We start from the raw sequence: 20229 nt of genomic DNA, 5'->3' as shown, positions 1-20229 counted from the left end.
ATTTGTTTGGGAAATCATGGTTGTCTGTACCTTTAGGACTCAACCTGGACTTATAGATTCCCGAGAGAACAGTCTTCCACCCTTCTGCCAGGAAAGATCTGGTTGCCAGAATGTAGGGGGCCAAGTAGGTTGTGGTATTGGGCTCTAGGCTTTAGTACAAATACAATAATACTATATCTTCAAGTGTGCCAACTTCTAGAAAAAAGAAACTTTATAGAGCAGAGCCTCAGGTCTTCCGCCAGTGTGCAGGAAGAGCCAGTACCCAGAACAGCAGCTCTTTCCCTAGTCATCCCATTTAGGGCGCTCCTTTACCTTCCAGTTCTAGAACTACCTGTTATTCCTCTTCCCTAGGCCTTTTAGGGATTATTCAATACAGGTCAGGCTGGTTCTCACCTTTTCCCCATTACCACTGTGTATATAATAGCATTTGCTACTTCTTGCATCTGCTAAGTAAGCATATCTCACTTATCTGTTTTCTAGCTTCCAAATTTTTAATGCCATTTTCTCTTTTCATATTTTCCTGCCATTGTAAGTTTCTTTCTTTCTTTTTTTTTTTTGTAGTTTTGGTGGGGCTTTGGAAATGATGGATAGTAATTGCGTTTGTTCAATCTTCCATCTTAACCTGAAAAGTTAGTAAATTCAATTAAGGGTGATGTATTTTAGAAAGGACAATTAGTGATGACATTTTTTACATTAAAACTTCATGACTGGAGTTTATTTCCAAGGAGCCAAAGCTACTTCTTACTGTATATAATCATATTTTCCTTTTCTTCACAGCTGGGGCAGGAAGAAAGATATGAATTGCTCAATGTCTTGGAGTTTACCAGGTAAAACATCTGCTCTGTGGTTTGTGTGCATGTCATACATTTCCCTCCATTTAAACTTTTTCCCTTTTAAATAAGAAGAAAGTGTGATTTATTTTATTTAAATAAATTTATTTAGACCCAATATTAAGTTAAAATATTCAATAGAATTTTTAATTGTCATTTGTAAGAAAATCATAAACTGTTCTCTTCAGAGACTTGTAAGGCATGTCTTCTAGAGGCAGTGTAATGATATTTCTGAACATAACAATCTGCATCACAACGGTAGGGTACAGGCCCGGGTAGTGAATCAGAAAACATTATGCTTAGGGGCACCAAGATTTATGTAGAATTAAAATGAATCAGAGTCAGGAACTTGCCATTCTAATTATGTGCTCATTATAACATCTAATTGTCATAGGGATTTCAGAAACTCACATTCATCTCTTTGTTAGGTATAAAACGAGTTTCCATATAGTAGGAATAGAGACAGAAGGGGTGGTCCACAGTGGATAAACGTGCAGCTGTTCGTGGCCAAATGAATAGGAATTTCTTGTTGGAAGCTTCCATCCAAGTGATTGCAGAAATCCTGCATCTGGAGTGACGGGCATATTGGAGACTCGAGGAATGGAGAGACTATAAGAGAATGCTCATGGTCCTGTGAGGAGATGGGAGCAGGCTCATTAGAGAAATGTAGGTGACGAGGCAGTGTGGAGCACCCTGTGACCCTGGGGCCAGGTATTTACTAACCTGTGACAGGGCGGCTTTTCGCCAGCAGTGTCCACTTACTCTGCTGGACCACAGAAGGCATTCCTGTTCACCCGTGATTTGGGAGTTTTGTCAGGAGAAGAAAAGAGCAAGGAAGTTGATAAACCAGGGACCAGGCCATCGAAGCTGGATTAGGAGAAACATGAATCAGGAAGGGCTGAGGTAGACTACAGAGACGTTACGAAGGGGGCCCAATCCTAGAGCACAGGGATGAGCAGAGACACTGGTGCAGCGGAAATAAAAGATGGAGAAAGAGAGGGCTAAACAGTCCAAGACGTTTCTAAAGGCAGCTACACTATATCTAACTACTGTATTGGATTCATCTCCGTTTTTTAGCTGCAGAACGTTATAAGGTAACATGAATAGGCACTGACACTAGAGAAGTCTTTTTTGCCCCTTATTTCTGGAGAGAATGCTTATGCATACTTGATTCCAAGTGAGGCTTATCCTGTGCAATGCCATACGTGCTTATTCTGTTCCTTGTTAACTTGTAGTCTCTTTGCTAATCCATTGAAAGAGGTGTATGTTTGCCTAAGAACTTTTATCAGTCTGTATCGCCAACACAATGTTAAGCTGTTTGTGCTCATTAACTAGAGTTTGTAATATGAATTAGGTGTTTTAAATGATGCCAGTGGTTTGCTAGTAATTAAAAAATGATAGTTGTGAAGGCTTAAGTAAGTTTTTAAAGTGCTAGTATATGCCTTTTGTTTGGATGTATACTTAAAATTGATTATCATTTCTCTTTTTAATAATTCATCATAAAAGGTTCTGGCTTAAATATTTTCTAAATCTGAAAACATTGAACCAGAACTCTTCTCTCTCTGCCCTGGTGGGTATTAACTCTTGCAGGTTTCTTGGGAGCTACTTGGTAAATTATTCCTTTAGGGCAGCAGATGGTACCCACATATCTTAAAACACATAATGTGACTTTCAAAGGCACTCAGCTACACACTCAGGCAATGGTTTGTGTATGTGGAGGGATCAGCCTCATAACTTGGTCAAGTTTATTTTTTCAGTGTGAGCATTAAAATATGTGAGACATGACAAACATATAGATGCGTCTTCTCACTATGGTGACACATTGTGGAAAACCTTTCTTTCAGCGCTAGAAAAAGAATGTCAGTGATCGTTCGCACTCCATCCGGGAAGTTACGACTTTACTGCAAAGGAGCTGTAAGTTTGTATTTTTGTCTTTTATGATTTTGATTTATGATGGTTTATAATGTATATGTTAAACATTCTGCTATGGAAATGTAACACAGATGTTTAGCCTGAAGTTGCTGACATCCACTTTTGGAGGTGTTTTATAGTAATAGTGTTCAGCCTCTTCTGGTGAAATTCAGAATTCCTTCTGGGTAAATTGGGTGCTTTGAAAAAGTTTGGCCGAGGTTATTTATATAATTCAGTTTTTTGAGGTTTATATATTATAAATATTTTAGAAGACAATAATACAGAAAATATTTTAAAATTAAATTAGAAATGTAGCAACCTATACCAATTTGAATCTGATTTTTTAAAGGCCATAGAAATGGTGGGGGGAATGGATTGCAGTTATTGCTGTAATTTCTTCATGTGGTGATTACCATTTGTATTGTATTTGCATTGTTTTACTTATAACAGCATTTCTAACTATTGGTTGGCTTTTGTATTTGGCAGGTTTTATTGACAGGACAGTAATTTGTCATTCTAACTGAATTTCCCTAGTTAAAATATGTTTATGCTCATGGAAAAATAAGTCTACTCTCCAGGGCCTTTTTTTATTCTTGAAATTAGTTAATATTTCCCTTCAGATTTATCCTTTCAGTCTACATAGTGTATACTTGGAGCAATCAGGTAACTTACAAACTTAGAACTTTCCAATTTTGAATGTAGTCAACAGTGAAAGATGAACTTGTTTAGAAGCCCAAGCTTATTATTTAAATTCCTGTTGAGAATGTTTTTCAATACCTTGGTTTTAATGCTTCAGAACATAATTTTTTAATGCCTTGGTTTTAAAAGATTGGAAGAGAATAATTTCATGACGTCTCATGAATTTAGTTTTAGAGTTTCTTTGGTTGTTGAACAAGCACGTAAACAACTGTAGGGTGAACTCGCTCCAGGTGAAATCATTTGGATAAACTGTTCTAACAGAGGATGTTAGAGCTCAACATGATAAAAAATGACAGTTATTTTTAATCAAAAAGAAATTTGAGGGAGGGGAGAATGGGTTACATGTAAGATAAATTAGAAATCATAAATACATTTAGGGGAAAATATCAACCAATGAAATAAGCTCTAGCAGCCTGTCCATCAGGTTGCAAAGAGTCAGACATGACTGAGAGACTAACACATTACAGTCCATGCAGAAGGCCACATTCTGCCCCCTGCTTTCCTTGATACTGCAGAGAAGGTAGAAAATTCCCCTAGTCTGACCGTCAGTTTCTTCCACTAGAATGCTTAATTACCTTGAGAGATTAATCTCCCTAGCCTTATTTATTACTCATCACTTTTGTCTTCATGATTTTAATTTTTTAGTATTTTCTTAGTGTTTAAATGGCCTATTTTAATTTCACTGAAAATTTCACTAACCTCTGGGAAAAAATAGAGTTTGTAAGTTACACAGAACTCTCATTCTCAGAAAGGACCCATGAGGGGAAATTATCATTTCCTTTTGCTTTGCCCGCTTCCCATTTCACCACTGAGAAATGAAAAGAAATTCATAATTGGAGCCTGGAATATTGCATCTGTTCTGAGGTCACTAAGCTCTGTTTCTCTCAAGGGTTCTAAATCATACCTCACTAGTCTGCTTCCAACTCAGCCCTGAGACTCGAGACCCCAAAATGGGTAATACCACTGAGAAAGTAATTGGAGGTAAATGATTTATTTTTTCCTGGTCTAATAAAACCATGAAGGCCAAATACTAAAATTCTTAAAACATTAAACCCAAGCTAAAGAATAACTAAAGGAACAATAGGCCATTTATAACGGGGCAAAAATTAGAGACATGCAGTGATGCCTCAAGTTAAAGCTGAAAGGGACTTTAAAGATAATCCAGTAATTTAATTTTACAGACCAAGTATTTTTTTTTTATTTTTTGGATTTGTTAAGTTTTTTTTTTTTAATTTTTTTTTAAATTTTAAAATCTTTAATTCTTACATGTGTTCCCAAACGTGAACCCCCCTCCCACCTCCCTCCCCATAACATCTCTCTGGGTCATCCCCATGCACCAACCCCAAGCATGCTGTATCCTGCGTCAGACATAGACTGGCGATTCAATTCTTACATGATAGAATGCCATTCTCCAAAATCATCCCACCCTCTCCCTCTCCCTCTGAGTCCAAAGTCCATTATACACAGCTGAGTCTTTTTTCCGGTCTTGCATACAGGGTCATCATTGCCATCTTTCTAAATTCCATATATATGTGTTAGTATACTGTATTGGTGTTTTTCTTTCTGGCTTATTTCACTCTGTATAATCGGCTCCAGTTTCATCCATCTCATCAGAACTGATTCAAATGAATTCTTTTTAACAGCTGAGTAATACTCCATTGTGTATATGTACCACAGCTTTCTTATCCATTCATCTGCTGATGGACATCTAGGTTGTTTCCATGTCCTGGCTCTTATAAACAGTGCTGCGATGAACATTGGGGTACATGTGTCTCTTTCAGTTCTGGTTTCCTCTGTGTGTATGCCCAGCAGTGGGATTGCTGGGTCATAAGGTAGTTCTATTTGCAATCTCCACACTGTTCTCCATAGTGGCTGTACTAGTTTGCATTCCCACCAACAGTGTAGGAGGGTTCCCTTTTCTCCACACCCTCTCCAGCATTTATTGCTTGCAGATTTTTGGATCGCAGCCATTCTGACTGGTGTGAAGTGGTACCTCATTGTGGTTTTGATTTGCATTTCTCTGATAATGAGTGATGTTGAGCATCTTTTCATGTGTTTGTTAGCCATCTGTATGTCTTCTTTGGAGAAATGTCTATTTAGTTCTTTGGCCCATTTTTTGATTGGGTCATTTATTTTTCTGGAATTGAGCTGCATAAGTTGCTTGTATATTTTTGAGATTAGTTGTTTGTCAGTTGCTTCATTTGCTATTATTTTCTCCCATTCAGAAGGCTGTCTTTTCACCTTGCTTATAGTTTCCTTTGTTGTGCAGAAGCTTTTAATTTTAATTAGATCCCATTTGTTTATTTTTGCTTTTATTTCCAGAATTCTGGGAGGTGGATCATAGAGGATCCTGCTGTGATTTATGTCTGAGAGTGTTTTGCCGATGTTCTCCTCTAGGAGTTTTATAGTTTCTGGTCTTACATTTAGATCTTTAATCCATTTTGAGTTTATTTTTGTGTGCGATGTTAGAAAGTGATCTAGTTTCATTCTTTTACAAGTGGTTGACCAGTTTTCCCAGCACCACTTGTTAAAGAGATTGTCTTTACTCCATTGTATATTCTTGCCTCCTTTGTCAAAGATAAGGTGTCCATATGTGTGTGGACTTATCTCTGGACTTTCTATTTTGTTCCATTGATCTATATGTCTGTCTTTGTGCCAGTACCATACTGTTTTGATGACTGTGGCTTTGTAGTAGAGCCTGAAGTCAGGCAAGTTGATTCCTCCAGTTCCATTCTTCTTTCTCAAGATTGCTTTGGCAATTCGAGGTTTTTTGTATTTCCATACAAATCTTGAAATTATTTGTTCTAGTTCTGTGAAAAATATGGCTGGTAGCTTGATAGGGATTGCATTGAATTTGTAAATTGCTTTGGGTAGTATACTCATTTTCACTATATTGATTCTTCCGATCCATGAACATGGTATATTTCTCCATCTATTAGTGTCCTCTTTGATTTCTTTCATCAGTGTTTTATAGTTTTCTATATATAGGTCTTTAGTTTCTTTAGGTAGATATATTCCTAAGTATTTTATTCTTTTCGTTGCAATGGTGAATGGAATTGTTTCCTTAATTTCTTTTTCTACTTTCTCATTATTAGTGTATAGGAAAGCAAGGGATTTCTGTGTGTTGATTTTATATCCTGCAACTTTACTATATTCATTGATGAGCTCTAGTAATTTTCTGGTGGAGTCTTTCGGTTTTCCATGTAGAAGATCATGTCGTCTGCAAACAGTGAGAGTTTTACTTCTTCTTTTCCAATTTGGATTCCTTTTATTTCTTTTCCTGCTCTGATTGCTGTAGCCAAAACTTCCAGAACTATGTTGAATAGTAGCGGTGAAAGTGGACACCCTTGTCTTATTCCTGACTTTAGGGGAAATGCTTTCAGTTTTTCTCCATTGAGGATAATGTTTGCTGTGGGTTTGTCATATATAGCTTTTATTATGTTGAGGTACGTTCCTTCTATTCCTGCTTTCTGGAGAGTTTTTATCATAAATGGATGTTGAATTTTAACTGACTTTTAGAGCTGAAGTGACACAATCAGAAATATTCAGCTGTAAGGCATTGCTTAGTTTGTCCAATGTCCTCCCTGCCATAGCCACCAGCTTGCTCCATGCATTTAACATGTGTTTCTCAGAGTCTGTTCCTTTGTGGACACCAACCCCATTAGATGCCCTAAGTCCTAAAAGGTTCAGTAGTTAGGTCTGGGCATCTATCAGCCCACTCCCTTGGAGCCACTGTGTGCATTAGTGTTTTGAAGGCTCTGAGGCACTGCAGCAGGACGTGCTCTTTAGCTTTGTTCTGACATTTCCCATGCTGTTTGAGTTCCGGACCATTCTTCCTCAAAGCATGGATGAATGCTGAAGCATTCTGCAAAATCTTTGGGGGGCAGTGAGGGGAGATCTAACGGCACATGACAGGTAAGTGAAGTATTGATAGGATATGAGATTTTGAACATTGGAGTAACTGGATTTATTCAGAAAGGAAAAGATGAAAATATAGGACTAGACCATCTTTCTTAGTGCCACAGGAAAGCAGTATTACTAAGGAAAAATATTTCGTGCTTCAACACTGATGCTAAATTGATTTTTTTAATAAATTTATTTATGTTAATTGGCGGCTAATTACTTTACAATATTGTATTGGTTTTGCCATGCATTGACATGAATCCAGCACGGGTGCACATGTGTTCCCCATCCTGAACCCCCCTCCCACCTCCCTTCTTGTACCATCCATCTGGGTCATCCCAGTGCACCAGCCCCGAGCACCCTGTTTCATGAATCAAACCTGGACTGGCGACTCGTTTCACATATGAGAATATACATGTTTCAATGCCATTCTCCCCAACCATCCCACCCTCGCCCTCTCCCACAGAGTCCAAAAGACTGTTCTATACATCTGTGTCTCTTTCGCTGTCTCTCATATAGGGTTATTGTTACCATCTTTCTAAATTCCATATATATGCCTTAGTATACTGTATTGGTGTTTTTCTTTCTGGCCTCTCTCTGTATAATAGGCTCCAGTTTCATCCACCTCATTAGAACTGATTCAAATGTATTCTTTTTAATGGCTGAGTAATACTCCATTGTGTATATGTACCGCAGCTTTCTTATCCATTCATCTGCTGATGGACATCTAGGTTGCTTCCATGTCCTGGCTATTATAAACAGTACTGCGATGAACATCGGGGTACACATATCTCTTTCAGTTCTGGTTTCCTCAGTGTGTATGCCCAACAGTGGGATTGCTGGGTCATATGGCAGTTCTATCTCCAGTTTTTTAAGGAATCTCCACACTGTTCTCCATAGTGGCTATACTAGTTTGCATTCCCACCAACAGTGTAAGAGAGTTCCCTTTTCTCCACACCCTCACCAGCAGCTAAACTGATTTTTTAAATACTCATTCGCTGCTAATAATGTTGCCAACATCAACTTTAGTCAATTCAGAATGCTTAGTTTAAGTGTATCATACCTTCTGTTTGTTTTCCAGGACACTGTAATTTATGACCGACTGGCAGAAACTTCAAAATACAAAGAAATTACCCTAAAACATTTGGAGCAGTTTGCTACAGAAGGTGAGTGTAATACAATAGTAAACATGACTCAAATAAAATGAAATCATATATTACTACTATCATATAGGATTATTCTTATTATTTTACTTGGAGATTCATAATGTAAGATAACAATAAATGTTGATCATTTAGATCTTACTGTATGGTGTCCCTAGCTGTTATTTTTATTTTGCTCTCCTGTATTTATTAACATTTTGAAAGACTTTGTCCGCATATTTAAGGAGATGTAGAGCTTATAAATCTGTTTGCTTTTTAGAATGGATACCATTTACAGTTTAAATACTTTACATCTCCAGCAATGTAGAAGGAAAGAAACAGGAGTTAAAGAACTGGATAGTCTAATCTGAGTAAGAAAGTGGAGAAGAAATAAATAAACCTCTATAACTACTGAAATAGTTCTTCAATTTAGCATTAACTCAGGACTTTTTATTAAGCCCCTGCCTCATGCCAGGCTCTATGTGAGGCCTGAGAATCCGTGGTAAACATAATAGTCCTGATGCTCTATTTGTACCTAAATGTAGTCTAGGGAGATGAAGGGAAATGAGAGTTGTTGAGCATCAGGGTCAGTTACTACAGGAATTTGTAGAATCTTATCTCTAAACTTTACAAAAGTCACCAGTACTGTATCTGCATTTCCCATCTAAGTTTTCACTCTGGTCTGCTGCTGCTGGAACTGTGGCTGGTGGCACCAAGCCTGACCTCTGAGCCAAACCTTTTCCTCTTAATCCAAGCAGCAAAATGATAGGAATGCTCTTTTAAAGCACTAGGCTTTGAAAAGCGGGGACATGATGAGCCTTCTACCATTTCTCCTCCAAAAATGGAAGCGCATGGAGACCCACACATCTGTTGAGTTCAGATTCCATGAGGTGCAACTTCCTAGGGGACGGCGGGTACAGCGTAAGCTGGCACATATTGCAGGTTCCTTTATTGAGGAAGGCGCGGGTTGGAGGAGCATCTTCCTTTTCTCTCGTTCTGATGTTAAGGATATTCTAGCTCCCAGACCAGTTCCAGCTGGCTTGGCCTCCACCGCCACCCCATTCTCTCTGGCCCTGGGTAAGCAGCACTCGTGTACCATGGCTACCCCAGAGTAAGTCTCCAGCTGGCGGGCTTCCCCCATAGCTCAGTCGGTAAAGAATCTACCTGCAATGCGGGAGACTTGGAATGCGGGAGACTTGGGTTCAGTTCCTTGTCGGGAAGATCCCCTTGAGAAGGAAATGCCAACCCACTCCAGTATTCTTGCCTGGAGAATCCCATGGACAGAGGAGCCTGGTGGGCTACAGTCCATGGGGTCGCAAAGAGTCAGACACAACTGGGTGACTTTCACTTTGACTTTCAAGTCCCCAGCCAAGTGTCCAGAAGAGAAACACATATCCCTAATATGGCCCAAAGAGTTAAGTTCTACTTGCCGTGGTGTGGCAGCAACAGTGTACTCCTTTCTTGGAACATGGAGTCTTCCGGGCATTTTATGTCCTGTGTCCTCTGCTTCTTTTTCTGACGTGGTCCTGGCCGTATTTGATTTGTCTTGATCACTAACACCTAATTATTCTGAGAGCTAAACGGCCTTGAGTGAGAACGCTGTCTTCTTGGTAACCTAGTTAACTGCTTTTATCGTGGCTGGCAAATCTTCTGTTCTTCATTTTTCTAGTCTGTAAACTTTTTTCTGCCTCAGGGTCACCTCCAAGTGAGTTAGAAAACTGACAGGCTCTGAGTACAGGAAGCAGGTCACTTCAGACATCAGCTGCGATTGTTTGCCCAGGTGTTGCTGATGGGTATTCTTTTTTTTGTCACCGTCCCTCAATTTTTTAGACTCTTTATACTACAAATCCACTGTAATAAATACAGTTGGAGGAAGGTGGCTCTCCCAGTACACCCCATTGGGGTCCCTCTATTCCTTCCTTCATAAGCATCTATGAAGCCCGTATTAATGAGCCGGCCACTGTGTTCAGTGCTGGAGTTACAGGTGTGAAGAACTCTAGGACCCTGGGACTCTAGAAGCTTCAAGCTCATGTAGGAGATCACAGAAAAAGCACGAAACATTGTCCTTCACACCACAGAAGTGTTGGGGTCTGGGAGAGGAGAAGGCTTCAAAGAGATGATTTTCAGAACTGAGTCTTAAAGTAGATGCAAGGCAGGCAATGGAGGGAGATTGGGAGAGAGTGGAATGGAGGGGGAAAAAAAAAAGATCAATTTGTGCAAAGACCCTACCATGGAAAGTGGACAGCAGAGAATGAGGTTGAAGGCAACTGGTATGTGGTGACTGAGCCAGACTTTAGGGTTTGAACTTCATCCTGGAGAATGATTAATAGACTTCAAGCAAAGGAATAACCTTAACAGATTACGATTTTAGAAAAGTTACTCGAGGCATGAAGCGGGGATTGAAAGAGCTGGGGAATTAAAAGCCAAGTGCCAGTGGAAAGGCCAGAGGACTGTTGTTGATACACAGTTGGCACTAAGGTTCCATCAAATTCGAGTCAGACTTCAGCATCCTGAATCAGTGTTTTTGAAGTGAGAGTTTGTTCAAAACAAATGCAAGTGTCAGATTTCTGAACAAAATCTTATCTGATGTTGCGGGGGGCATGCTCCCTTTTTTCAGGGTTAAGAACCTTGTGTTTTGCCGTGGCTGAGATTTCAGAGAGCGACTTTCAGGAGTGGCGAGCCGTCTATCAGCGTGCATCCACATCTGTGCAGAACAGGCTGCTCAAACTCGAAGAGAGCTACGAGTTAATCGAAAAGGTACAACTCTTCTGCTTGTGAGGAAAGTTTGATTTCCAGAAAACTCCAGCCTTGTTTCAGGGGGCCAGTAAAATAAAAATCAAAGTGTCTTGCCACACCACTGTTGAATCTCCTCTGGTCTAAGCACTGACAACTCAGTGTTTTCCAAAAATTCTCTGGACTTACTTGGTATAGATTTTAGCTCTTTTCACACTTTTGGAGCAAAATTGAGGTTGATCCAGCCTAGCAAGCTGCTTGCCAACATCTTCCATTGCACCTTCATCGCACGCCCTCTCCCCACACACACACATGCATAAAAGCTGCATATAAGTGTGCATAGGTGCAGTGGGCTTCCCTCCTGGCTCAGACGGTAAAGAATCCACCTGCAATGCAGGACACTCAGGTTCGATCCCTGTGTCAGGAAGATCCCCTGAGGGAAGGCGTGACAACCCTCTCCAGTATTCTTGCCTGGAGAATCCCCATGGACAGAGGAGCTGGCAGGCTACAGTCCATGAGGTTGCAAAGTTGAGCAACTAAACACATAATATATAAAATAATGTAATAAGTATACAGCTGTGTTACTCCATAACCAATAATAAAGAATGTACAAGTGAACAATCCAGTGCTTATAGCTGGCCTGTCATTGTTCACTTAGATACATCCATCATTTGTACCACAACTATAAATATCCTCTCTTTACTGATGAAGAAACCAAAGCTATTCAGCCAAAAAGCCATGGATACACCGTGATTGATGCTTCATAAACAGCAAGAAAGCTTGCTTCCTGGATTCGGAACAGCAAACATTTTTATGTTGTACTGACTGTGTGCCAGGTGCTATTTGGAGCACTTGAATCTTCAACCTACTTAAGTAAAAACCTGCTTAATCTTCGTAGCATTCCTTTGAGGTAGGTAGTGTTAATTATCGCAACTGTATAAATAGAGAAATCAAGGCACCGGAGAGGACATTCCTTGGCACATAAGAATGTAAGTCAGAATTCTTACTCTGGCTCAAGTTCAGGCTCTATAAGTTTCCATTAAATAACTTGCTACTTACATAATTCCTCCAGCGGTACTCCTGCTTGTGAGGCGTAGACTCAGGCTTTGCCTGTTAGCCACAGTTGATCTCAGCTTCAGGTGAGTCGTGGCTGACATGTTTTTTTTCTTCCTCTGTCAATGCGCTTCCTGGTCCTTCCTGTCCCGAGTGGTAGCCAGCACTATGGATGCATCCCTGGGCTCTCCCCACAGGCGCCTCTCTCCCTACGTGCCCTCTGTTCTGTGCAACCCCAGGCCTGGAATGCTCCAGCTGGAGCTGGTGTTCTCTGCTATGTGGTTACCTGTGACTCTCAATACTGCCCTCCTGTCTCCTCAGTAGACTGAGATCCCCCTAGAAGCTAGTTTGTTCCTCGCCCCTCCCTTATATTTGAACTTATTTTGTATCATCCTTATTCCTCAGAAGACTTGGGATAGAATGTATGAAACCTTCCAAGTTGATAAACCCCACCTCCACCACCAATTTTAGATGTGTACACCCACCAGGAGACTTGTTATCAATCCACTTACTGAATTTCTCTCTTTCTTTTCTAATATTGTATATCTGCTTGCGACTTTGGAATATCATGTAGTGAAATAAAATAATATTTTATTTATGAGACCATGACCATAATCTCTTTCATTGTTTCCAAAGTCACAAATTGTTTAAAAGCACTAATAGTATTACTAAATTTTAATCTTGGCTTTTCTTACTCTTTGAGAGGGTTTCCCTGGTGGCTCAGACAGCAGAGTCTGCCTGCAATGCAGGAGACTGGGGTTCTATCCCCGGGTTGGGAAGATTCCCGGGAGAAGGGAGTGACAACCCACTCCAGTATTCTTGCCAGGAGAATTCTATGGACAGAGCCGCCTGACCAGCCGGGTACAGTCCATTAGGTCGCACAACTAAGTGACTCACACACACATAATCTTTTGAGAAATTAAAAAAATTACTCTGCTTGGAGATGATTCTTTTCCTCCTGTCTCCTTTCGTACACAGCCTGAATATAATTTAGACTTTTCTCACGTGGCAATGATAGAATTAATATATAAAAACTAACAATAAATATATTTTAAGTGGATTCTAACCATTAAATTTTGTTTCTACTTGAAACACTCTGGAACAAATTCTGGAGTTGAATGTTTAATGTGAATAATGTTTTTACTGAGAATGTCCTAGAATTTATAGGTTGAATTTTATAGATTTAGCAGTTGTGTGTGTGTTTAATATCTGTTATTAAATTTTGACTTCCCTCTTTTAACTAAAACAGATATTCAACCTTTCTTCCAGCAGATGGCGATCGTGAGTCACATTGAAATTTAAGCTGCCTGGGGAAATCCATTACATATATTTACATATTTTTAGTTTACAGATATAGAAGTCTCTCTTAATACCTCTTACCTAAAATAAATGAAAAGAGAACTTATATCTAATTCCTTTTTTACTTTGTGATAAGTCATGCTCTCTTAATTTTTATTGAAAAATCAGAAAGATAGAGATTGGTTCAGCCAGCTTGTTCTGAATAAGGACTATATCCCCTGAATCTATAGTTTCTTTCAGTAATTAACTTAATTAACTTTCATTAGGTGATTGATAAATGCTAGATATCAGGGACGCCCAACCAAATACGGAATACTCTGAGTGTCATGGTCTGAACTAATTCCTCCAGGAAATCCAGGAGTGACCCACAAGCTTTCAGGAAGGTGGTAGTTTTTTAAATCAGCCTCAAAAGATTATTTTACCCACTGAAGACGAGCAGAAGTCTTTTAGAAGAAAATGAATAGGAACAAGAACACAGAGGGGTCCCTGCAAGTAAAAGCTTTTCTGAAAAAAATGACTTTCCCAACCCTGATCATTTGGGAACTGTAGGTAGTCAGGGTGCTAGCATGTCTCCCTTTTGAGCTTCCATTCTTTATTAAAATCAGCTGGGGTTAGTATTCAGTGGAAGCTGTGGGGAGCTGCTGTCACACGTGGTAATGAGGCAGGTTCCAACATATCAGAGCAGATTCTGCTGCTGTGTCACTGACTATAAATTTAGCTGTCATACTCCTGAAAGTGAAAGTGTTCATTGCTCAGTTGTGCCCGAATGTTTGTGACCTCATGGACTGCAGCCCACCAGGCTCCTCTGTCCTTGGAATGCTCCAGGAAAGAATACTAGGGTGGGTAGCCATTTCCTTCTCCAGGGGATCTTCTGATCCAGGGATCGAACCTGGGTCTCGTGCATTGCCAGTAGATTCTTTACCTTCTGAGCCACGAGGGGAAGCCCTAGTTTCATCCATCTGGGCTTCTTCCTTGGCTACTTTAAATGAGACTTGTTTATTATGTGATCTGTTTTTCTTGTGATTAGGATCTTTTTTTTTATATCGACCATAATATTGGGCTTTAGCATGTAAGCTAGTGACTTTCAAATTATTTTCAAGTCTCTCTTTTTTTAAAGAGTAGAACCTCTTTCCCAAAGTAAATAGTGCCTGAATATACTTACATATTTTTAATACGTAGAATATATAAAAGCAGAGCTGTGCTGGTTAACAAGTGGAGGAGTGGGGAGAAGCCCCTAACAGGCTCACCCCTGACAGCTCTACCTTGCCCTCTTCATGGTCCATGAGGGGCTTTTCAGGACTTTGAGACTGTGGAGCACAGTTTGGAAACCAGATGATAGTCCTCTTGTCTGAAATTTTTTTAGGAAACATGCTTCTCAAAATTGGTATAGATACTCTCACTTTTCAACAAAAGATCAGGTCATCCTGTGGTCATACATATGACATTGCTGGACATATTTGAAATAGTGATGACCAATTAATGGTATTATGGCATTATATTAAAGACATTCAAAATACAAAAGATTTGTAGAGCTCTTCCTGAAAACAAGAATGCATTTTAATGTTACAAAATAAATGACAATTTTATAATATCTTTAAGGTTACATCCTGCTTTCTATGTTATCCCTCCAGTGTTTGTTCAAACAATTCCATTTTCAAATTTTAGTTAAAGCCTTTTTTCCCTTGGGGGCTTTGACTCCTAGCATAGTCTGAAAAAATATATCCAAATAGGCCAAGAGCCTCCCAGGAGATAATGCCATCTGTCCTGTGGCAGTGCTTTGTGACATTTCTCTCCAGCGCATGTGAGCTCTGGAAGGTCCCCCTTCACCTCCAGGGTACAGTAAAGGAGAGAGAATGTGGGAGGCTGGACAAAATGCTCTTGATGGACTTTTCCCTAGTGACAGTCATAGTTAGGGGATTTAGGACTTTTACATCCATCTGTATAATGTCATCAACATCTCTGCTACACGGTTGGATAGTTTGGACTCCAGCAGTTTCATTCAGATGTTAGACTTTTCAGGATTAAAAAGAGATCATTTCTAATGCTATGAGTTGTTTCAAGATGTTCCTGAAACATTTTTTTCTATTACTAAATAAAGGTCAAGAAGGTGACATTTATTACCGGGAAACCCAAGACATTCAGGAACAAGAAGGCTCACATAGTTAAAATGCAGAAGGGATTATGAGAATCACATCATATACTTGAGCTGTCTTGACCCAGTTTGAGGATAATTGTAGCATCACTTGGGTTTTGTGGACAGGAAACACCTTCCTCTCTGTTTATCACCACTTGAGAAAATTTACAGTTGTTTCATTTTTCAGACAACACGCTTGACCTGCTTTACCTTCTTTAGCCTCTTTCTTTTGAAGGGCAGTGTATTTGGATTTATAATTTAGATTATGAAACCACTTATAGTGTTGGTCTGTGTCTTTAAATATTAGATTATTTTTTAAGAATTTATTTATTTGTATTTTGTCATGGAGAAATTGCAAATAAACAACAGAATAATTAGCAAGCCTTATACTTCTTTAGCAATGGTTTCTCTGAAATGTCTCACCTTCCTGATTGATCTGCTACTTCACATGTATTTCTAAGACAAAATTTATTTGCCTCATACTCATAATGTGCTGATGAGTTCCTTTGAAAACTAGTAGTACAGAGGGGTCTGATCTTACTTATGGGGAATATTTTATAATTAAACCGTTGTTTGAAACATAAAGGTATTCCTTCATGGTAAATAGAGTTTTTGAAAAATTTTTTATATTTATTTGCTTCAATAGGAAATGCAATTATATCTTTAGCATTATGTGAATTGCCTTGTAGTCATTTGAGATGCTTACAAAAGCAACTTATTTATCTTGAGCATTGCAGAAAATAGTGAGATATATTATATAATACATGTCTAGATTGGGCAATGATCAAAACAGTATTTCCCTGATGATGACATTGTTCTTGTTTTCTTTTCATATTTTGAGGCATAAATTGCAAAATATGCTTCTTGAAAAACGAAAATTTATGCTTCTGCCAAAGTTTTTTTTTTTTTTTTTTTTGGTTAATTATGAATCAGAGACGATCATTTTTGAACTTAATAGTAATCAGGAAACTACAGTTTTGGCAGCATTTAGCTCCCCTTTGAATCAAGCTATGTTGTGTATTATATGTACAAATTTTGTAATTCACAATTAATATCTATCCTCCACTAGACTGAAGCTTCATGAGAGCAGGGTCGTTTTATCTTATTTGTCTCTGTGGCTCCAAGAACTGCCTGTCTGGCTGGTATTAATCACTGAATAAATATTTGATGAATAAATGAATGAGTCAATTAAATAATTAATTCAAAGGCTAAATTTACTTAGTGTTTGCTTAACGAAAGCCTGCCTTCTATCACCCACATAGTGTGTGCTTTCTGCACGTGGAATATGTTGATTTCAAATGTGTTGTCACTAAGGATGTGACTTTAAGAATGTGTTAGAAAAGATAGATAAGGATTTAAAAGAATCCATTCATTACAAATTTAGACCAGTCATTAAAAAAAAAAACTAAACACTCTGTTTTCCAAGTTATTTAACATATAAATGTGGGAAGCACATGGTTGGAAAGATTCAACAACAAATGCCCCATGCCCCAGCGCTTGTCAGGTGCTGTTGTGGGCTCTGGGGGCATAGAAAGGAACAAGGATGGAAAAATCCTTGTCTTCGTTTCAATGCTGAGAGTGAGGTAGTATTGAAAACTGGAAGGTGTCATGGCAGACAGGACCTAGGACCCTGGGTGCTGTGACAGGCACTGAGCTAGAACAGCGAGGTAGTTAGTGATCTTTTTACATTATTTCCTTGATTCCTCCCGCTACATATGGTTGACGTTTCTGGGATTTTTTTTTTTTTAAGCCTGCCTTGATGTGGCCTAATATAGATCAACCGTTACACTCTGGTGACTAACAGCAGTCCAGCACCCTTCCCAACGTGTGGCGGCGAGTGGTGTAGAGGATTCCTAGAGAAATATAAAGCTTAATGAAAAACAGAACTTTTCCTGAACATTTATGACTGCCAAATTCACAGTAACTTCTGTATTCGCATTGAATGCTTTTTCAGATAAAACTACCCAGTTCTATTCTTAGTAGCTGCCAATATCACTTTCATTTGTACTAAAAACTGAAAAGTACTAGATGAAAATTTACATGATGTACTGGTGATTTCGTGGTTTCAAATTCCAGTAGTTTCCTGTTTTACTGTTTGCTTAAGAACATTTGCAGTCTGTCAGCTTATCTACTAAGGGGACCTGCCAGTTTTAGAGACTTTACTAAGCTCCACGTCCCCTGCTCCTCTGCTCCTTAACTTGATTATTTAGCTCCAGGGCTTCTAACATAGGGTGTGCAAAATGAGCCACTGGGGTAAGCAAGAAAATGTTATAACCTGTGTTTCTACTTATGTTTTATCTCACCTTTTTTTTGTTGTTGTTACAATTTGTTGTTACATTTTGCAATACATATAATTTGTTAATATTAACAAAGCAATTGGGTTATACAAAAAGTATAGACATCCCTAGGTCTTAAGTAAGTACTCAACATTTTTTCCTACCTGACGGCTCAAATAAAAAAAAAAAAGAGAGAAAGTTGAGATAAACAGTCAGTTTTCATCCTTATACTAACTCTAGTACAGCCATCTTATTAGCCTTGTCTTGCTAAGTGGGCTTCCCTCGAGCCTCAGTGGTATAGAATCTGCCTGCAATATGGGAGTGAGTTGAGTTGAGGTGAGTCACTAAGTCATGTCCAACTGTTGCGACCCCATGGACCGTAGCCCACCAGCCTCCTCTGTCCATGGAATTCTCAGGCAGGAATACTGGAGTGGGTTGCCATTTCCTTCTCCAGGGGATCTTCCCAACCCAGGGATCAAACCTGGGTCTCCTGCACTGCAGGCAGATTCTTTACCGACTGAGCTACCGGGGAAGCCCAATGCAGGAGACCAGGGTTCAATCCCTGGGTTGGGAAGATCCCCTGGAGGAGGGCATGGCAACCCACTCCAGTATTCCTGCCTGGAGAATTCCATGGACAGAGGAGCCTGGCGGGCTGCATTCCATGGGGTTGCCAAGAGTCGGGCACGACTGAGTGACTAAGCAGCAGCGGCGGCGGCATATCCAGTAGTTGGCTGAGCAGGGATTCAAATCGCAGTTCGGTCTTAATTCCAAATTGTATGTTCCTAATCCATATGTTATTCTGCTAGTGGTTTAAAAGAAAGCAAGAATGTATGTAAAACATTGGCATCTTGAAAAATAAAATGCAACCACTCATATAGTTGAGTCATCATGAAATCAGCTCTTGGAATTGGGAGACATGGTGTGTTCAGGACCTGTCCGCTTAGGAAATGAGACAAGCTGTGTGTGCCCTGTGTGATGTAATATACTCTATCCTCCTTCAAGGTGAAGGTGGGGATTTGCTTGTCATGATTTTCCCTCAGCTCGTCTTTTGGAGTCTTCTTACTGAAAGCACTTAGTGTTCCCTTAGACCTCTAATCCCACGCTCCTCCTTTCTGGCGATCAAACCCTTATTATGAATGCTTCGCGGTAGACTTTCCACAATGGGTTTTGCTGTCTTCTCACTCAGATAAGATGGATGTGTTGTTTTTGCTGGCTACACCCAATGGCCTCTCAAATCCTGATTCTTTTCAGCTGGGTGTGTGAATTCTGACCTTATTTGGCAAGCCCTTGGCTGTGTGAGAGTTCAAATATGATTACTGTGGTTTAAAAAGCACCAAGATAAAAACTCCTTCTTGGCCCGGGTGGCACGATTTCTCCAGAACCAGGTCAATGAGGCATGCCAATGATTTAACGCTCTTAGTCTAACCCAGCTTTAGCTGAAAGGACAGAGGTACAAGATTCTCTTCTCTTAAATGCAACCACTTTGTTGCGTGCAAAGTGATTTTGAGAAGGGAAGCCCAAGAGTGAATGATGTCCAGTGGAATGCAGCATTCTTGGAGAGCCAGCATTATGGAATGCCTCTGAGAGGCCCATGGCCGTCAGGGACTCTGTATTCCAGAGCTTCCATATTTTAAAGCTAACAAGTGTGATGACTGCCTTAACCTCTGAACTGGTCTTGCACCCTCCGTTCTTCCCATTCCATCCCCAGTTGGCCACCAGTGAACTTTCTGAGATATAAATCTGATCCTGTCCCTCCCCTTCTGAAATTCTTCTCCAGATGCCCTGTGCCTTTGGAATCCCCAACATAAAAAAATAACCACTTTGATTCTCATTCCCTGCCAGCTCTTCCAGGCTCATCGTTTTCCTAACTTACTATTCAGAGTTTGAGATGACTGATTGAATTTTATCATCAGAACAACCCTATTAAATTAACGTTATTTAAATCATCACATGCCTGCCTTCATTTATCGGTTCCATATTGACTAAATGGCAGCTTCTCAAACACAATATGCTTTAGCATACCTATGTCTTCGCACATGTGATGTCTTCTGTTTGGAATTTCTTCATCCATCCCTCCCCACCTCTCCCTAGTGCTTGGCTAAGTCTTATTTCTTCTTTAGGATTTAAGGTCAGATGTTAACTGATGTTGGATGGGTTTTTTGAGCCACCCAGACTAAGAAAATACTTATTTCCTGTGTTTATCTTTTGTACTCACAGAAAATTTTGTGTTTACTTTTAAGATCGTGTAT

General features: G+C 39.6%; 1 protein-coding gene across 1 annotated transcript in view; it reads left to right on the top strand.

The window, feature by feature from the left end:
- Positions 1 to 20229, top strand: part of ATP8A1 (ATPase phospholipid transporting 8A1) — a 227566-nt gene that overhangs the window by 103299 nt on the left and 104038 nt on the right. The window contains exons 20-23 of the mRNA XM_068974944.1: positions 778 to 827; positions 2675 to 2744; positions 8425 to 8509; positions 11103 to 11242. Of these exons, the coding sequence (XP_068831045.1) occupies positions 778 to 827; positions 2675 to 2744; positions 8425 to 8509; positions 11103 to 11242 (345 nt within the window). The remainder of the gene's footprint in view (positions 1 to 777; positions 828 to 2674; positions 2745 to 8424; positions 8510 to 11102; positions 11243 to 20229) is intronic.

The sequence above is a fragment of the Capricornis sumatraensis genome, chromosome 7, assembly GCF_032405125.1.
Source record: "Capricornis sumatraensis isolate serow.1 chromosome 7, serow.2, whole genome shotgun sequence".
NCBI classification, from domain to species: domain Eukaryota; kingdom Metazoa; phylum Chordata; class Mammalia; order Artiodactyla; family Bovidae; genus Capricornis; species Capricornis sumatraensis.
The sequence above is the reverse complement of the archived record's forward strand: the minus strand, read 5'-3'. Positions and strand labels throughout refer to the sequence as shown.